Source organism: Sinocyclocheilus grahami, unplaced genomic scaffold (genome assembly GCF_001515645.1).
Source record: "Sinocyclocheilus grahami isolate Dianchi unplaced genomic scaffold, SAMN03320097.WGS_v1.1 scaffold166.1, whole genome shotgun sequence".
In the NCBI taxonomy this organism is placed as follows: Eukaryota; Metazoa; Chordata; class Actinopteri; order Cypriniformes; family Cyprinidae; genus Sinocyclocheilus; species Sinocyclocheilus grahami.
In genome coordinates, this window is record NW_015505345.1 from 995440 (window position 1) to 1011738 (window position 16299).

The 16299-nt window shown below is 35.6% G+C and overlaps 1 protein-coding gene across 1 annotated transcript in view; it reads left to right on the forward strand.

The window, feature by feature from the left end:
• LOC107593169 (kinesin-like protein KIF1A) overlaps positions 1-16299 on the forward strand; it is a 72564-nt gene that overhangs the window by 3534 nt on the left and 52731 nt on the right. Inside the window, exons 2-10 of the mRNA XM_016282785.1 lie at positions 781-923; positions 10638-10711; positions 10844-11023; positions 11356-11424; positions 11711-11889; positions 15097-15208; positions 15436-15513; positions 15868-15933; positions 16046-16063. Coding sequence (XP_016138271.1) covers positions 818-923; positions 10638-10711; positions 10844-11023; positions 11356-11424; positions 11711-11889; positions 15097-15208; positions 15436-15513; positions 15868-15933; positions 16046-16063 — 882 coding nt within the window. The 5' untranslated portion in view covers positions 781-817. The remainder of the gene's footprint in view (positions 1-780; positions 924-10637; positions 10712-10843; positions 11024-11355; positions 11425-11710; positions 11890-15096; positions 15209-15435; positions 15514-15867; positions 15934-16045; positions 16064-16299) is intronic.

Below are 16299 nucleotides of genomic sequence, written 5' to 3' on the forward strand. Positions count from 1 at the left end.
TTTACTGTAAATTTATTGTACATTAATATTTTTGTGCATTGATCAATATGTCTCAGTCAATTAGTAAGCAGCTTTTCATATGTGACCCTGGACCACAAAAGCAGTCTTAAGTCGCTGGGGTATATTTGTAGCAATAGCCAAAAAAAACATTTTATGGGTCAAAATTAGACATTTTTATTTTCTGCAAAAAAACCGTTAGGATATTAAGTAAAGATCATGTTCCATGAAGATATTTAGTAAATTTCCTACCGTAAATATATCAAAACGTGATTTTTGATTAGTAATATGCATTGCTAAGAACTTCATTTGGACAACTTTAAAGGCGATTTTCTCAATATTTAGATACTTTTGCACCCTCAGATTCCAGATTTTCCAAATATTGTCATATCCTAACAATCCATACATTAATGGCAAGCTTATTTATCCAGCTTTCAGATGATGTATAAATCTCAATTTAAAAAAATTGAACCTTATGACTGGTTTTGTGGTCCAGGGTCACATATGCAATTAATATAATGTATATATTTAATACCATAACTGTAATACATTATAAATGTAAATACAATAAAAATAATAACAATAATAATAAACCAAATAATTATTGTATTATATTATATTATATATCCTATTACTTGTTTCACTTCTGTTTCAGTTTTTATAACCATTTCTTACTATGTGTAAGTAAGTTGTTGTTTTTTAGCATGTAAGTTTGGCAGTGTTATTTAGGATTACTGATAAACTACTGTTCGGTGTCATAATGTTACATTTCTCTCTTTGCAGGTGAAAGCAGTGCTTTCAGCGCACACACAGAGGCACCATGGCAGCGGCCTCGGTGAAGGTTGCGGTGAGAGTCCGTCCCTTCAACTCTCGTGAGATGAGTAAAGAGTCCAAGTGCATCATCCAGATGTCAGGAAACACAACCAGTAAGTACCCAACTGCACCTGAGCCCCGAAGCTTCCATCCGGAACATGCAGCTGTTAAATCACTAAGAATACTCAAAACGCTCCCGTTTATAGAGCATGACTTTTACTGTGTGTCTTAATGTTGTTTTCGCAGGCGTGTGTTGGGTTTTTATGAGCCCTGTCTGAGTGTTTGACCTCATCTGCACGGATTTCATAAGGGCAGCCTTTTTGAGATGATGTGGGATAATTGTCAACTGATCAGTGAACTGGGGGCGAGTAAGCTCACCAGTAAATCTGATCCGACATTCATTTCATAGTCAGCCATTAATCTAATGTGGCTACAGAAATTGAGAGTTATTAAAGCAGAGAAAAAATAGAGGGATGTTGCAATGAACTTATCACAACTACAGCTGTAATTGCTAGTGATCGATTTTGGTTTGCTGTTTTTGACACGCTGGCAGTGTGAGTGGTCAATTTCAAAGGAACTAATGAGGAGACATAATTTTCTTTGTCAAGGATGTTGTGTTGTAAAGGAACTTAAAATCAAGACATCTTAAATGGTTAGATGAGGTCGAAGATATGTTTATGCATGTGTGTGTGTGTGTGTTCATAGATTTTTTTTGCACCCTCAGATTCCAGATTTTCAAATAGTTGTATCTCAGCTAAATATTGTCCTATCCTAACAAACCATACATCAATTGGAAGCTGATTTATTATTAGATGATGTACAAATCTCAATTTTGAAAAAATGTACACTTATGACTGGTTTTGTGGTCCAGGGTCACAATTGTCAGGTTGGGGCAAGTTGTCACATGTTTTACAATTTTATATAAGTTTTGATTTGGAGATTAGTTTTGAACATGCTTTTAAAAAAAATCTGTTTCATTAATTGTTTTGTGTTGAAAATTGTGTACTTTCTTAATGTAAGGTTTACTTTCACACTACTGTTCCAAAGTTTGGGTCTCTAAAATAGTCTTATTGTCACGGTCCAGGTGTGTGGAGGCAGGCAGGATGACGACAAGGATACAAAATAAGGATATTTAATGTAGCGACAACAAGGCAGAGACAGGCACACACTCGGGGTAACATTCACAATAACCGACAACACTAGAGTACAAGAGACAGGAACTTATATAGGGCAGTTAACGAGGGACAGACAGGTGAGCACAATGAGGTGATTAACTAATAATTAGACGGGCTAAACCAACACAAGGGGAAGAAACCACAACAAACAGTCCACAGGGGTGTTACACTTATGCTCGCCAAGGCTGCATTTATTTGATCAAAATATTACTATTTAAATGAACTGTTTTAGATTTTTATATAATTATATTACAGTGCAAGGTTGATAGGCTATAGCTTGAAAACATGTCCTACTGTATTTCGCCAAAAGGTCAGTGAGTGTTTAATGAACTCTTCCTTTTTCCTGGACAGTAATTGTTTTTGTAGTCAAAACTTTGAAAACATTAACAGTAGAAAAATTGTAAGAAAAAAAGTGATTAAACTTGCCCTGGTCACCATTTTATTATTATGTTTTTCCTTTTTATCCTATAGTGTGCTCTAGAATGTTAGATGGGTTAAATATATTATGATTGTTTTAAAAATTGGAATTAGGATATTGCTGTACTTTGCAATTTTTTTAATATTGTCATCATGCAGCAGAAGATTTCTTGGTTCTAAACATGTGAATATGCTCGAAGAATGGAGGGAACTGATGGATGACTGGAGAGAGATTTGATTTCTAATCTGCCGGGCTGGGCGAAGCCATTGGTCAATAATGGATGAGAGCTTGTGAAATATTTAGAGTTTGGCCTAAATTAGCTTCCTCCCTTCCACCTTGTGTTGCTTGAGAAAAACAATGTGTCCACCATCGTCTTTGTACCTGAGGTAGTTTTTGATAGTGTTGATATTTACATCAAATATTGAGTCAAAAACTAGAATGGGTTAAAAGAAACTTTACTAAAAAGCAGTGTGCCATTTGTTATACACCTTTGTCTATTTGTAAAAACAAAGTGCACATACAAAAGGGTCCTGACGATGGCAGATTTATTACACCACGGTATTGTTGTGCAGGTTAGGCCAAGGGTTTTACGAAGGAGATGCATTGGGACTGGCAAATCTGAAAGCCATGTTGCAGAATATATTTTTTTTTGTAAGGGCACCCAGCTAGTAGTGCATAATGTAAATATGACATAGGGGTGTGCGATATATATCGTCTGCAATAATATTGTAAATGTTGTTTTAACGATGTGCGATTTGACATTATCGAGTATTTTGCAAAAACTATTCAAAACACCTATACAGAGTACACGCATATATTACGTGAAGTCTAGACTAGTGCGAGTGTGCATTTAGGTCGCGTGTCCACCAAAGCGTTTTTTTTTACCGAGGCTAGCGTATTTCTTCCGTTGTTCTAAATGGGAGCGCTGCATTTTTTAAAAGTATAAATATGAAGAATATCAAAAACCTCAGGAGTCAGCTGTCCACGGTAATCCTTGAGATACCAGCACAATCAGCAAAATCTCGTCTAATTATAGTTATCGATAAAATCCCAGAAAATATCACACACCCCTAATATGACATTGTTCTAGACTGATAACAGTGAGGATAAAACACTCAGTTCTTTTGTTTTAATGGGTGAAGAAGACTGTGAACCTTGAACAATAGAGAAATGAGCCATCAAAAGCAGTAGAAACACTTACTGTCATTGTAAATGGATTGTGCAAGTCAGCCTTCTGTCAGATCTTTAATAGTTAGAGATGAATGTCACTGCTCTAACAATATGTTTTAAAAACACATCTGCCATTAACTCAAACAGTAATGGGAAAATATCTATATAATAGTATTTAGTAACTGAAATTGTCACTGTATATTTATTTGCCAATAACATTTTTATAATGTAGGCACACACACACTGACACACATACAGTATATAGAGAGCAAGAATGTCCTTGATACAGTGTAATTATTTAATTAAATATGGAGTAATACTAATTTACATGTGCTTAGGTTAGGGTTTGGTTTAGGGTTAGTTTCTTGTAATTATACTACATTTATTGTTATTACTATAGAAAGTAACAAGTGTAACAAGGACACTGTAAAATACGGTGTTACCTTTTTTCCATATTGTCAGTATGCCTAATCATTTGTATCCAAACATACAAATATGTGTGTAAACATACATCTGTGAATGTTAATGAGTCGGGGCTGGTCTATTTGACATGTTTTGCATATGACATTGAGTTCACTTTTCACCCTGTCATAAAAATATTCAACATTACTCTAACCATTTACAAATTAATTCTGGCATACTTGCAGACATTAACACATATTATTGACGCATTGCAACGTTGAACATTTGAGGTACATTCAGATGCACAGCTGGCAGTGGCCGATTAAAACAACTTTGATTAATATTGCATAAGAAATTTTAAATAAGATCTTGAAAATGTTATATATTTAATGAGTTCATTCCAGTTTGCCAGATGATATTATCACCATTAACTCTCTTATAAGTGAGGGCTATTCTTTAGTATCTGCTTCAAGTTGTTGTTGTTTTTTTTCATGGTGTGTGCTAGTTTTTTTTAATAATTACCTTTCAAATCCTTTATTTCTAATTGGATTCTAAATAATAACAGCTGTTTCATCTGTTCCCCATCATCTGAACCTCTAACCTGACCACCTTTGTGGCATATTGTCTCAGCACAGCAATGCTGTAAGCCATCCTACAGCATAGCATTCATTTAAAATGCAAGATTACCTGCACAGACAGCCTGTGTGGTTTGCATGTGTCTATTCAGAGTCCACTCAAAGACATCCTTTCAAAGTCCTCAACACAATCGCCAGGCTGCTTAAGCCAATCCGTATAAAGGCCCAGCGGAGTGGCGTAATGGTAGAGATCTATTCAAAATCTAATGTGAGAAACATTCAATTACTTAACATGTTTGACCTTCTTTTGTTGTTTATGTGGAGTTATGTCTTTGTGAATGCATTTTGAAGGGCACTTTACTAGTATTGCAGAAGCTAAAACTGTGCTAATATGCATAAACAACACACATGCAAACACATCTTTCTGAATTGTTTTGTAGATTGCTGTCCTTTGAAAAGTAGACTTGGTGTACGGCAAGAGGGTCGATGATGTCATCAAAGAGCCTTTCTAGTCAGCAGTAATTTGGAAAGAAGCCAGTCCCACTCTCAATCTGGGGGTGTAAATAACTGGTTGTTAGTGGGAGTCTGAGCCCAGAGAGTGTCTTTTGTGCTCCACGCTGGCTGCTTTGTCACTGCTGCCAGCTTGAGATGGGTCAATAGCCATGTTCCCACAAAGCCGTAGAATGGTGGAAAGCTGAGTGATTGACAGCTCTGACTGGTTTAAGCCACCCTGCTCACACAGGCCTTTACGTTCTTATAAAAGAGTTTCTTTTTTGTTGGAAATTGTCTCATTACCAAGCCACAGAAGATTTTAGCTCTGGTCCCTGCGAGAAAACTAATGTAAGATTCTGTCTAATGGTTTCTTACAGCAAAAAGGCTTTACTGACATGGGATTTCATTGGTTTCAGTGCTGCTGTAAATTCTGTGTGATGTTCTCCATGATACTGTGGTAATTATGCATGTGATTATATGTCCATTTAGAAGAGATACCAAATTATCCATTTGATGAAACTGTGTGATTATGAAAATGGAGAGACTTTAGCTAAGAGTTTTAAGAGAATCCAATTGCCATGTTGATCAAAGCGCTAAATGATGCTCCCCGATCGCATCACTCCCAGAATTCCCTTCTCTATATTGATTGAGACTGGTGTGTGTGGAAATGGAGTCTTCAGTTTTTAACAGAATCCAGAACTTTGATTAAGCCAAAGCTGTGCTATTTTTATGGTCCTTTATGGATGTTACTTGTGATTTCTTCCCAGTGAGATCTTGGGTAAAAGGCATAGTACACTGTGTAACATCAGTGATCTTTTATTTCAGAATGTGCAATACACATTTCATGCAAGACATTGGTCCCAATCATCCTGTTGACAGCACAAAAGAGCAGCTGAACTGTGATGCAAAATTTACTTTTTTCTTACAGCATTACAGAATTATTTCACAATCAACAAACCAAAGCAAAGCACAGCAAAACATAAAGCAAAGCGCAAAACACAAAGCAAAACAAAACACAAAGAAAAACAAAACACAAAGCAAAGCAAAACAAAACACAAAGAAAAACAAAACAAAACACAAAGCAAAACAAAACACAAAGAAAAGCAAAACACAAAGAAAAGCAAAACAAAACAAAACATGAAGCAAAAAAAAAACACAAAGCAAAACAAAACAAAACACAAAGCAAAGCAAAACACAAAACACAAAGCAAAGCAGAACACAGAGCAAAACAAAGCAAAGAAAAACAAAACAAAACACAAAGAAAAACAAAACAAAACAAAGAAAAACAAAACAAAACACAAAGAAAAACAAAACACAAAGCAAAACAACCATGAGCATGTCACAATAATTAATAAAAAAATCTAGTTTTTTTCCCTACAAAAAGAGACATAATTTATGATCAACAAAACAAAACAAAAACGCTATCAGTTAGCATGTCACACTAATTGATCAAGGACTACCGATTTTCTCTACAAAAATATAAATATTTTATGATTTGCCTGAAATTTGTCTCAGACAGCAAAACTATGAGTGTGAAGCCATTTTAAACAACAGTGTGGTAGATACCAGACCATACCTCTCATGAAGGTATTTTAATGCATTTTTGGTGAAGTAGTCTTCACCTCCTTTGGCAGGTTTCATTAAAGGGGTCATATGATGCGATTAAAATTTTTCCTTTCTCTTTGGAGTGTTACAAGCTCTTGGTGCATAAAGAAGATCTGTAAAGTTGCAAAGACTAAAGTCTCAAATCCAAAGAGATATTCTTTATAAATTTAAGAGTCAGCCACACCTACCTAAAACGGCTCGTTCTAACACACCCCCACATATCTACGTTGCTATGTGGGAAGATTTGCATAACACCGCCCAAAGAAAGAAGGCGTAACTTTTATTCTCGCTGTAGTTTTGTTGTTGTTGCCGCCATGTCGTAAAGACGCTGTGTGCTTCGTTGTGAAAGCGAAACTACTTTGTTTGGTCTTCCAAAAGAGGACGATATCTGCTTCGTCATGCCTGGAGCTGATCCGAAATATTTTTAATATGTATGTATTTATATATAATTTATATATATATATATATATATATATATTTTTTTTTTTTCTTAGATATATACATGTAATATATACATGCATGTGTGTATATTTATATATATACATAATAAATATATACAGCACACACACATATATTACTGTATATAAGCACAAACTTTTATTTTGGATGCGATTAATTGTTTGACAGCCCCTAGCATTCTGCAACCTTGGCTTTTTGAGACAATAAATCCATTTGTTTTCATGAAATTTGTTTCAAAATCAAGTCATTCACAAATAATCTTCCTCTTCATTTAGCTGTTAACTGCTGCGATTGGATCATTAAGTCAGTGAGTTGCTGTGTTTTGCCTGAGTATGTGTTTTAATTTGTAACAACATGAGGGTGAGTAAATGGCAATTGTCATTGTTTTGGGTGAACCAATCATTTAAAAGCTAAAGAACTCATTTATGGGATCATTAATAAGGCCAAATTAGCAGATGATGCAGCAATGCCACGCACACAAAAATATGTATATACATATTACAGTATTTTTCACTAGTGTAGGATTTTGAGCTTATGATCACTTTAGTCAATGTCCCTATTTAGATCATATTGCATCGTGTATAAAATGAAACGCATAGATAAATGAACTACAGTGTGTAATCAAATGCATTCTGTTCACTGACCATCTGAACCAAGATAAGTGTTTGCTTAGTGCAGAAAATTCTTTTCAGCCTATTGACTCTCTGAAGGTCATTCTTGAATCGCCCTTCTTTTAAGGTCAGAACACATCGTGTTTGTTGAAGGAAACTTAATTCATCACATTTATCTTATTGCTTGTTTGTTGTCTGTTTGTGTTAGTTATGTGCATGTGAAAATACCACTGTGTGTGTTTGTGTGTGTGTTCATAAAAGCTTTCCTCGTGACTGCTTGACTAAATTCAATTTCTCAGTCCAGTAATGATTGCTCAAGCATGTACTGAAAATATGTGTACTTCAGATGTCCTTTTCATGGTTATTGTGGCTTTTTGCTTCATGGTCGATTAAGACTATTTAATAGAGTTTACTTAAAGGGCTATTTTTATGTGGTTTTGGCTTTTGGTCTTGCACATCCCACCATATGGCAGCTGAGATGTATTTCAGAGCAGAGACAGTATGTTCTGTCAGAGCTCATGCTGCCTGTCAGACTCCTGACTGTAGCGTCTGTGGTGGCGTGTGGGCTTGCTGACGGAATAATAATGTTCTGAGCTACTAATAAGCATCAGGAAGTGATTATAGACAGTTTAAATGCAGGTACATGATTTCAGTGACTTTTTTTGCTCTCTAAGTAGATGAAAATTGTGCAATTATCCTTTATGTTTTCACACGATCCAAGTCTATTTGTTTCCTCCATGATGCAGGGTGTTTTTGGCAATGATTTTCTCTTATATAATGGCTGTGCATTCATTTTATACAGATTTTTAGTGGGATGGTTCTAGTTTTCTCAAGTGCAGAGTATTATGTTAATTATGTTATTACATACTGTCTGCTGCTTATACTTTTTGTGGAGTATGGTGCAAACTGCAAAGAAACCTCTTTGTTGGCAAAATAGGCTTCTAAAGGAAGTTCAGGAGAAGCGAGTCATTTAATCCTGTCAATCACAACACAGTATTTAATATTTAAAGGGCCGCTCACCTCGCTCCTGTGACAGCACTTCCGGTATGTGTCCACCACCCCCATCTCCACCTTTATTTTATTCACTTCTACTTTATTATGAATTATTGATTAAATTGTCCAAAGAGATGTTTAGCACCTGAGTTGGGTCTCATGCTTGAGTCCTCCATGATGGACAGTAAACTAAACATGTTTACTTGTATCTCACTCAAGGATTGTATGAAATATAAACTTGCAAAGGACATTTATGGCTGTGTAACACAGTAGGCTCTGAACACTGACCTGGGTGTAATTCTTTCTAGCTATTCTTTGCTTTTCCGCTGATCTCTCACATTCTCTTGAGCAGAAAACTTTTCGCAGGCAATCCATATACAGCAAATTGCAAAAAAATTTGATTTTTTTATTATTTTTTTTATCTTTTAGTATTATATTCCCGTTTTTCCTAATGTCATCAGCAATTGAGCTGCATAAGTTTGTGTAAGACCTGATGATCATGTTTTCCAGCATGATTTGAGATCACAGAGCATCTTGTGCTTCAGTGGAAGCAAGAACATCTGACCTTTTGTGTTAAATTCACGTAATCGATGTGATGCATTTCCTTATTTTAAGTGAAAAAGTGAAAGTGACGTGACATGTGGCCAAGTATGGTGACCCATACTAGGAATTAGTGCTCTGCATTTAACCCATCCTAAGTGCACACACACAGCAGTGAACACACACCCACAGCCGTGAACACACACCCGGAGCAGTGGGCATCCATTTATGCTGCAGCGTCCGGGGAGCAGTTGGGGGTTCGGTGCCTTGCTCAAGGGCACCTCAGTCGTGGTATTGAAGGTGGAAGAGAGCGCTGTACATTCACTCCCCCCCACCTACAATCCCTGCCGGACCGGAGACTCAAACTCGCAACCTTTGGGTTACAAGTCAGACTCTCTAACCATTAGGCCACGACTTCCCTTTTATTATTATTATTTATTTTATTAGTGCACTAGAAATAGTTCAGAACCTTTAATAAATCTTATTAATTTTACATCGTAACATTTTAGCATGTTTTAAATTGTTCTAAATCCTAAAACAAAAATGTTCAAAAATTTTTAATTTAGGTTGAAATTACATATTACTGTATACAGCATACATTAGCATTCACAAGATTGGGGTCAGTAGTTTTTTTTTTTTTTTTTTACACACTTATGCTGTATATGTCATGCAGAGACACATTACATTGTTCAAAAGTGACAGTAAAAGCATTTTATAATGTTACAAACATTCTCTATTTCATGCAAATGCTGTTCTTCTCAACTTTCTATTAATCGAAGAATCCAGAAAAAAAAATATTATGGTTTCCACAAAAATATTAAGCAGCATAAACTGTTTTCAACATTGATAATAATATTAATAAGAACTGTTCCTTGAGCATCAAATCAGCATACTGGAATGATTTTTAAAGAATCATGTGACACTAAAGACTGCAGAAAAGGCTGCTGAAAATTCAGCTTTGCCATCATAAGAATGTATTACTGTAAAGTAAAGACAGTCAATCGATATTTCTGTTTCATACTATTACACTAGCTCATTTTATACTAGTTTATGCACCTAAATAGCATTTACTTTGACTATGTAAGTTCAGATGACTCAAATCTTCCTGTGACAATGCCTGCAATAGGTCATTTTCATTTACATCCATTATCATATTGGTATGATTCCTGCCTCTCTCTGTTGAATTTCATTTACTGCTGGTGAGAGCAGCAGGGTTTTAGAGCACATCGGCATGGACCCGTTTAGACAAACTACAGTGACTCAGCATTTATTGACTGTATGGCGGCCATTTAGTGGCTGACAACAGAGTATTAGATGTCCACTCAGGATCTCGAACATGTTTTATTAACCTTACTCATTCTCTGCCATTCTTTTCCTTGTCTTTCAGCCATCATCAACCCCAAAGCACCCAAAGAAACCAAAAGCTTCAATTTTGATTACTCCTACTGGTCACATACCTCGGTAAGTCAGTAGTTCAATGAAATGAAACAAAAATCAGCATTGCTTGCAGTGAAACACACAAAACATGATAGACGTAATACCCTTAAATGGTCAAAGATCATGCAGTATATATTTTTCTTCATCTATCCACAGCCAGAAGATATCAACTTTGCCTCCCAGCAGCAGGTGTTCAGAGACATTGGAGAGGAAATGTTACTTCATGCCTTTGAGGGCTACAACATTTGTATTTTTGCATATGGCCAGACTGGGGCCGGTAAATCTTATACCATGATGGGCAAACAGGAAAAGGACCAGCAGGGGATCATTCCACTGGTAAAACAGATGCATAAATAAGCAAATATGAAGAATACGCATTTCTAAATATCAATTTAAGTACTTATAAACCAATTTTCAGCTGCTAAATTGCCCTTTTTGTACATCTAAAGCGCATATGGTCTCTCCTGTCACTTTGGCATTGCTTTATAAACAGGAAAAATGATAATGTATTCAGAGGCAGTGTGAACAAGATAAATTCAAACAAAATTAAATGGCAAGTCAAACACCAAGCTGACTAGTACACACAGTAAGAAAATGATTATTCGCTTACTAATCTCTCTTTATTATGTCTCTCTCTTTCCTCTTCTCCCTTCAATCCTAAACATCAGCTGTGTGAAGACCTTTTTACCAAGTTTAATGACCACAATACTGATAACAACATGTCCTATTCTGTGGAGGTAAGATTTTTTTTATTGTTTCAAATCTGAGTGTAGCTTAATTCCAAAGCAGCTGCTTTTATATATACTGTATATGGTGTGTTTGAGTCTGTGCCCTGTTATCACAGCTATTACGATAAATTACCTATAGTAAAAAAAAATAAATAATAATAATTATCATGTCATTAAGACTTTAGCAATATTGTTATTACTTTTTACAGTAAAGTTTGTATATTATTTTTTGTTTTAATCCTCAAGTAGATTATGTTTTTTTGCTTTTAACAGTCTATTATTTTCATCCTTTTAGGTTAGTTATATGGAGATTTACTGTGAAAGGGTACGAGATCTTCTGAACCCAAAAAACAAAGGAAATCTGCGTGTGCGAGAGCACCCATTACTGGGCCCGTATGTAGAGGATCTGTCCAAACTCGCCGTCACATCATATAATGACATTCAAGACCTGATGGACTCAGGGAATAAGGCTAGGTGTTCTATTCTATTCTATTGTAATGGAGTGTTCATGCCATGTCTGTATTGCTGTAATTATGATTTTCCAACAAGTAAAAACTATTCATGTACATTACTGTTCAAAAATCTGGGTCAGAAAGATTTTTTCAAAAGACATTAGTATTTTATTAATCCAAGACAAATTAAACTAATTAACTTATTAAAAGTGACAGTATAGACATTTAACATTTTAGATTATTTTTAAATAGCACAGTTTTTTTTTACTTTCTATTCATCAAAGAATCCTGTAAAAATGTATCCCAATTTCCACAAAAAAATATGAATGCTTAAAAGAACAGCCTTTAAATTTTTTGAATGGTAGTGTATTTAATGGTATTGTATAATAAACACATAATTATAAATGGGGAATTTTTTTTGTCGGAATTTTATGAGTATTCCAAATTTTCTGATTTGACTGTCATGATGCAATGAAACCAAAATGGATTCTGCCACAAAAACAACTTAAAGAGCAGGTCATATGTTTTTTTTTTAAGTGTCCTAATATTGTGTTGGAGTCCCCTAAAACAGGTTTAAATGCATCTAAGGTCAGAAAACACGGTAATTTTCCCAGAATATACATTTAAACATAGAGTCATTTGTCCACGATTTCGAAAATGTTTGTTCGATTCAGTTCTGAGCGAAATGTCTGTAAACCCCTCCCTTCCATAAGCCTACTCTGCTCTGATTGGTCAGCTGACCAAGCCTGTTGTGATTGGCACAAAAAGGAGCGCTTGAGCAAGTTAGTGAGTGCTACCATCTGTGTTGCCAAATACACGGTTGTTTTTGGATGTTGATGGTTGTTGCGACCCCAATAACGTCATATTTAGGCACTTGAATGCAAATTTACCAGGGGAACCCCGACTGAAAGCGTGAAAGCGATTTTTAAAGGAGGGACCACCCTCGAAACACGATTTGGCTAGTTTTGAGTAGCAATTGGGCAGGTTTTTTTTGTGACAACCAGGCAACCCTAGCATGCACCTTTACATAAAACAATAATATAGTGCTCCAATCAGTTCTTAAAATAATGACATAAAAACATTTTGTTTAACACTTATGCAAGCGGATTGTGCCCACAGCTAAAGTTTAGCTGCTAAACTGTAAACACTTAACAAAACAATAATGGTGGATACGTTAGCCGAGTGCTAACGTGACTAACTGATGAAACAATACAGTTTGAAAACCAAAATATGTCTAACGTTACTGTAATGTTTGAAGAACGACAGACAAAAGACGCTCCGTGTCTTAACCTTTAATTATAACGCAGAACAGTTGTATGCTCACCAGCCTAACTAACTCGTCTCTCTCTACCGGGTCTTTTACTCCCTGCATTACCCATATAACTACATAAACAGCACTTTCACAATGATTATAAAGTCTGCGCGCTACACTACATTCTTTATTATTAAACGAAGTAATTAGAACAGCGACAGTCTACATAAATCGACACATTCTTAGGAAGTAGTGGGTTCACAGCGAATTATCAGAACTATTTCAGTAAGACAGTAATATCGTGCTTTACCTGGAAACCTAAAGCTGCATTAGGTATCCATCACATATTAGCACAAAAACTTGATATTTTGAGCACTCAATTGAAAATGTACACATAACGTATCAATCGTACTTACAGGTTGTGGTTCAGAGATGCTTGTTAGTCCAAATAAAGAAGATTAGAAGAAGCCAACGAAGATAAAAGGCAAGATTAGAGAAGCAGTCCTTGGTAAAATGACGAGCACAACAAAAGGTTCGAATTGTATTGCTGTGGTATCTTGGAACACAGCATCTTCTCGACACAGAGAGTGTTCGTGTTTCGTGGGCAGGCGGGAATAATGCAAATGTGTTACCCAGTGACGTAGATCGGTAACAGGCAGAAGATTCGAAAATATGACGATTCGTTAAGGCGATTCTGAATCGACTCTTTCTTTTGAGAGACAATATCTTTATTTATTATGCACTTTTTTGATTAACAACTTTGCAGACTGTTTACATTGAAGGATAGCTACCTTACAAACTGCAAAAGAGATATTTTTCGAAAACCCATATGACCTGCTCTTAGGCAGGGACCTAAACTCATATTTTAGTTTATTGCCCAAGTGCATTATGTTTGTTTTTAAACATTTAGAGAGAACATATAGAGGTGAATTAATGTAGTCATTAAATTATTGGCTGTCTTCTAAAACAAAGCCATTGGGATTTTGAGCGTTGTCATAGAAACAAATAATTTCTGAGTCTGAGGACATGATCAGCACAAACTAGAATTTCAAAGCTGCTATTTTGTAATTACAGTCATTCTGGCACAATGTGAAAGCATTCTTTTCGATTCTATTCTTTTCTATTCTATTCTGGCTTCTAGAAATAAACAATGATAGCCTTTTGCTGCACAGACCAGTGGTCCTGGTCACGTGTTTTTTCAAGGTCTTCATGGCCACATTGAGAGGAAAACAAATATTTAGGCTTATCATCATGGAAACAAATGGACCATTTAATTCCAGGAGGCATTATGTTAGTGCATTCCTGTTTCCTCAGCTTAGCGTCAGTCAACAGTTCTCTAATCTCAAGGTGTTGAGATGCACCAGTGCCAATGCACTATACTTTCCTCCTACGCTATACATTTAGTCTGTTATGTAAGTTACTGTTTGGCAAAACAGACAGGAGCTCATTAATGGAATGAATAATTGGGAGTTTTTTATTTTATTTTAGCTGCATTTGATGAATATGAAGACACCAAGATCAAAAATAAAATACAAATATTATTGCATTTAAATATATATTTTCTATTGTAAAATATTTTTTAAAGTAATTTATTCCTGTAATGACAAAACTGAATTTTCAATTGCTGCCAGTGTCACATGATTCTTCAGAAATCAATCTAATATGCTGATTTGCTGCACATTTCTGAAGATCAAGTAACGAAGTAACATTTCTTATTATCAATGGTCTCTACTTAATATTTTTGTGGAGTTGTGTTTTTTTTTCAGGATTATTTGAAGAATATAGAATTTATTAAATTTATTTAAAATAAAGTTTTTGTAACAATGTAAACGTCTTTACTGTCACTTTTGAAAAATTAATACATTTTTACTGAATGAAAGTAAGAAAAATTTAAAAACACATAATTTCCTCACAAGGTATAGAGTCTGAGCAGTCAATATTAATGAAGTTTCTGAATGGTGAAATTCTGTTATCCAGGACAGTAGCTGCCACTAACATGAATGAGACCAGCAGCCGTTCACACGCTGTCTTCAACATCATCTTCACCCAGAAGCGCCATGACTCCGAAACAGACAACACTTCAGAAAAGGTTTGTGCTGCTGTTGCATATTACAGACCCTGTCAGTCACAATAAACAGCTCTGTTTAGATCAAAAGGTTAGGCCACTTGTCTCTCACCCTTACACAGGGCTGTGTTGGATGACTTTTGACATTGAGAGTTTTTTTTCTTTCTCTGTATGGGTAATGTGAAAGGTGATATGGGCCTGTCCATTTATCAGCGTGTTCATTATTGACCTATTCTGAACTTCTCTGGCAGGTCAGCAAAATCAGTCTGGTGGATTTAGCCGGCAGTGAGAGAGCAGATTCCACAGGAGCCAAAGGCACACGGCTCAAGGTGACTAATATATATATATATATATGTATATATATATATATATACTGTATATATTCACTTCCTATCCCCAATTGTCTGTTGTCCTTTCATGCTCTCTATTTAACTCCTTTAGTATCTCTGTGGTCTTCCACATCATTGTATCCCCTCTGTTTCTTTTCTTTTCTAACATCTACAAATGTCTCTTTCTCTTTCTCCCTTTGTCCTCTAATTCTCTCTACATACTTCCTGTACTTCCTGCCATTAGTGCACAGAGCGCATACTGACATTTTGACAGTACCCCACTTCATTCTATCATCAGTAATTTTTTGAGTTTGGAATTGTAATTAAATTTTCTACTTACTCTTTCTATCCCAGGAAGGGGCAAACATCAATAAATCACTTACTACCCTGGGAAAAGTCATTTCAGCTCTGGCTGAAGTGGTAAGTGCTTTGTTTTACTCTGAACATTGAGGATGTTTGATGATTTATTATTTTCTGCATAAAAAGTTTAATGTGTGTCAGTTTAATGATCTGCAATCACTTATTTTTGCAGGACTCTGGCTCAAACAAGGTATAACAACATGAAACAACATGTCTATCTATCTATCTATCTATCTATCTATCTATCTATCTATCTATCTATCTATCTATCTATCTATCTATCTATCTATCTATCTATCTATCTATCTATCTATCTATCTATCTATCTATCTATCTATCTATCTATCTGTCTGTCTGTCTGTCTGTCTGTCTATCTATCTGTCTGTCTGTCTGTCTGTCTGTCTGTCTGTCTGTCTGTCTGTCTGT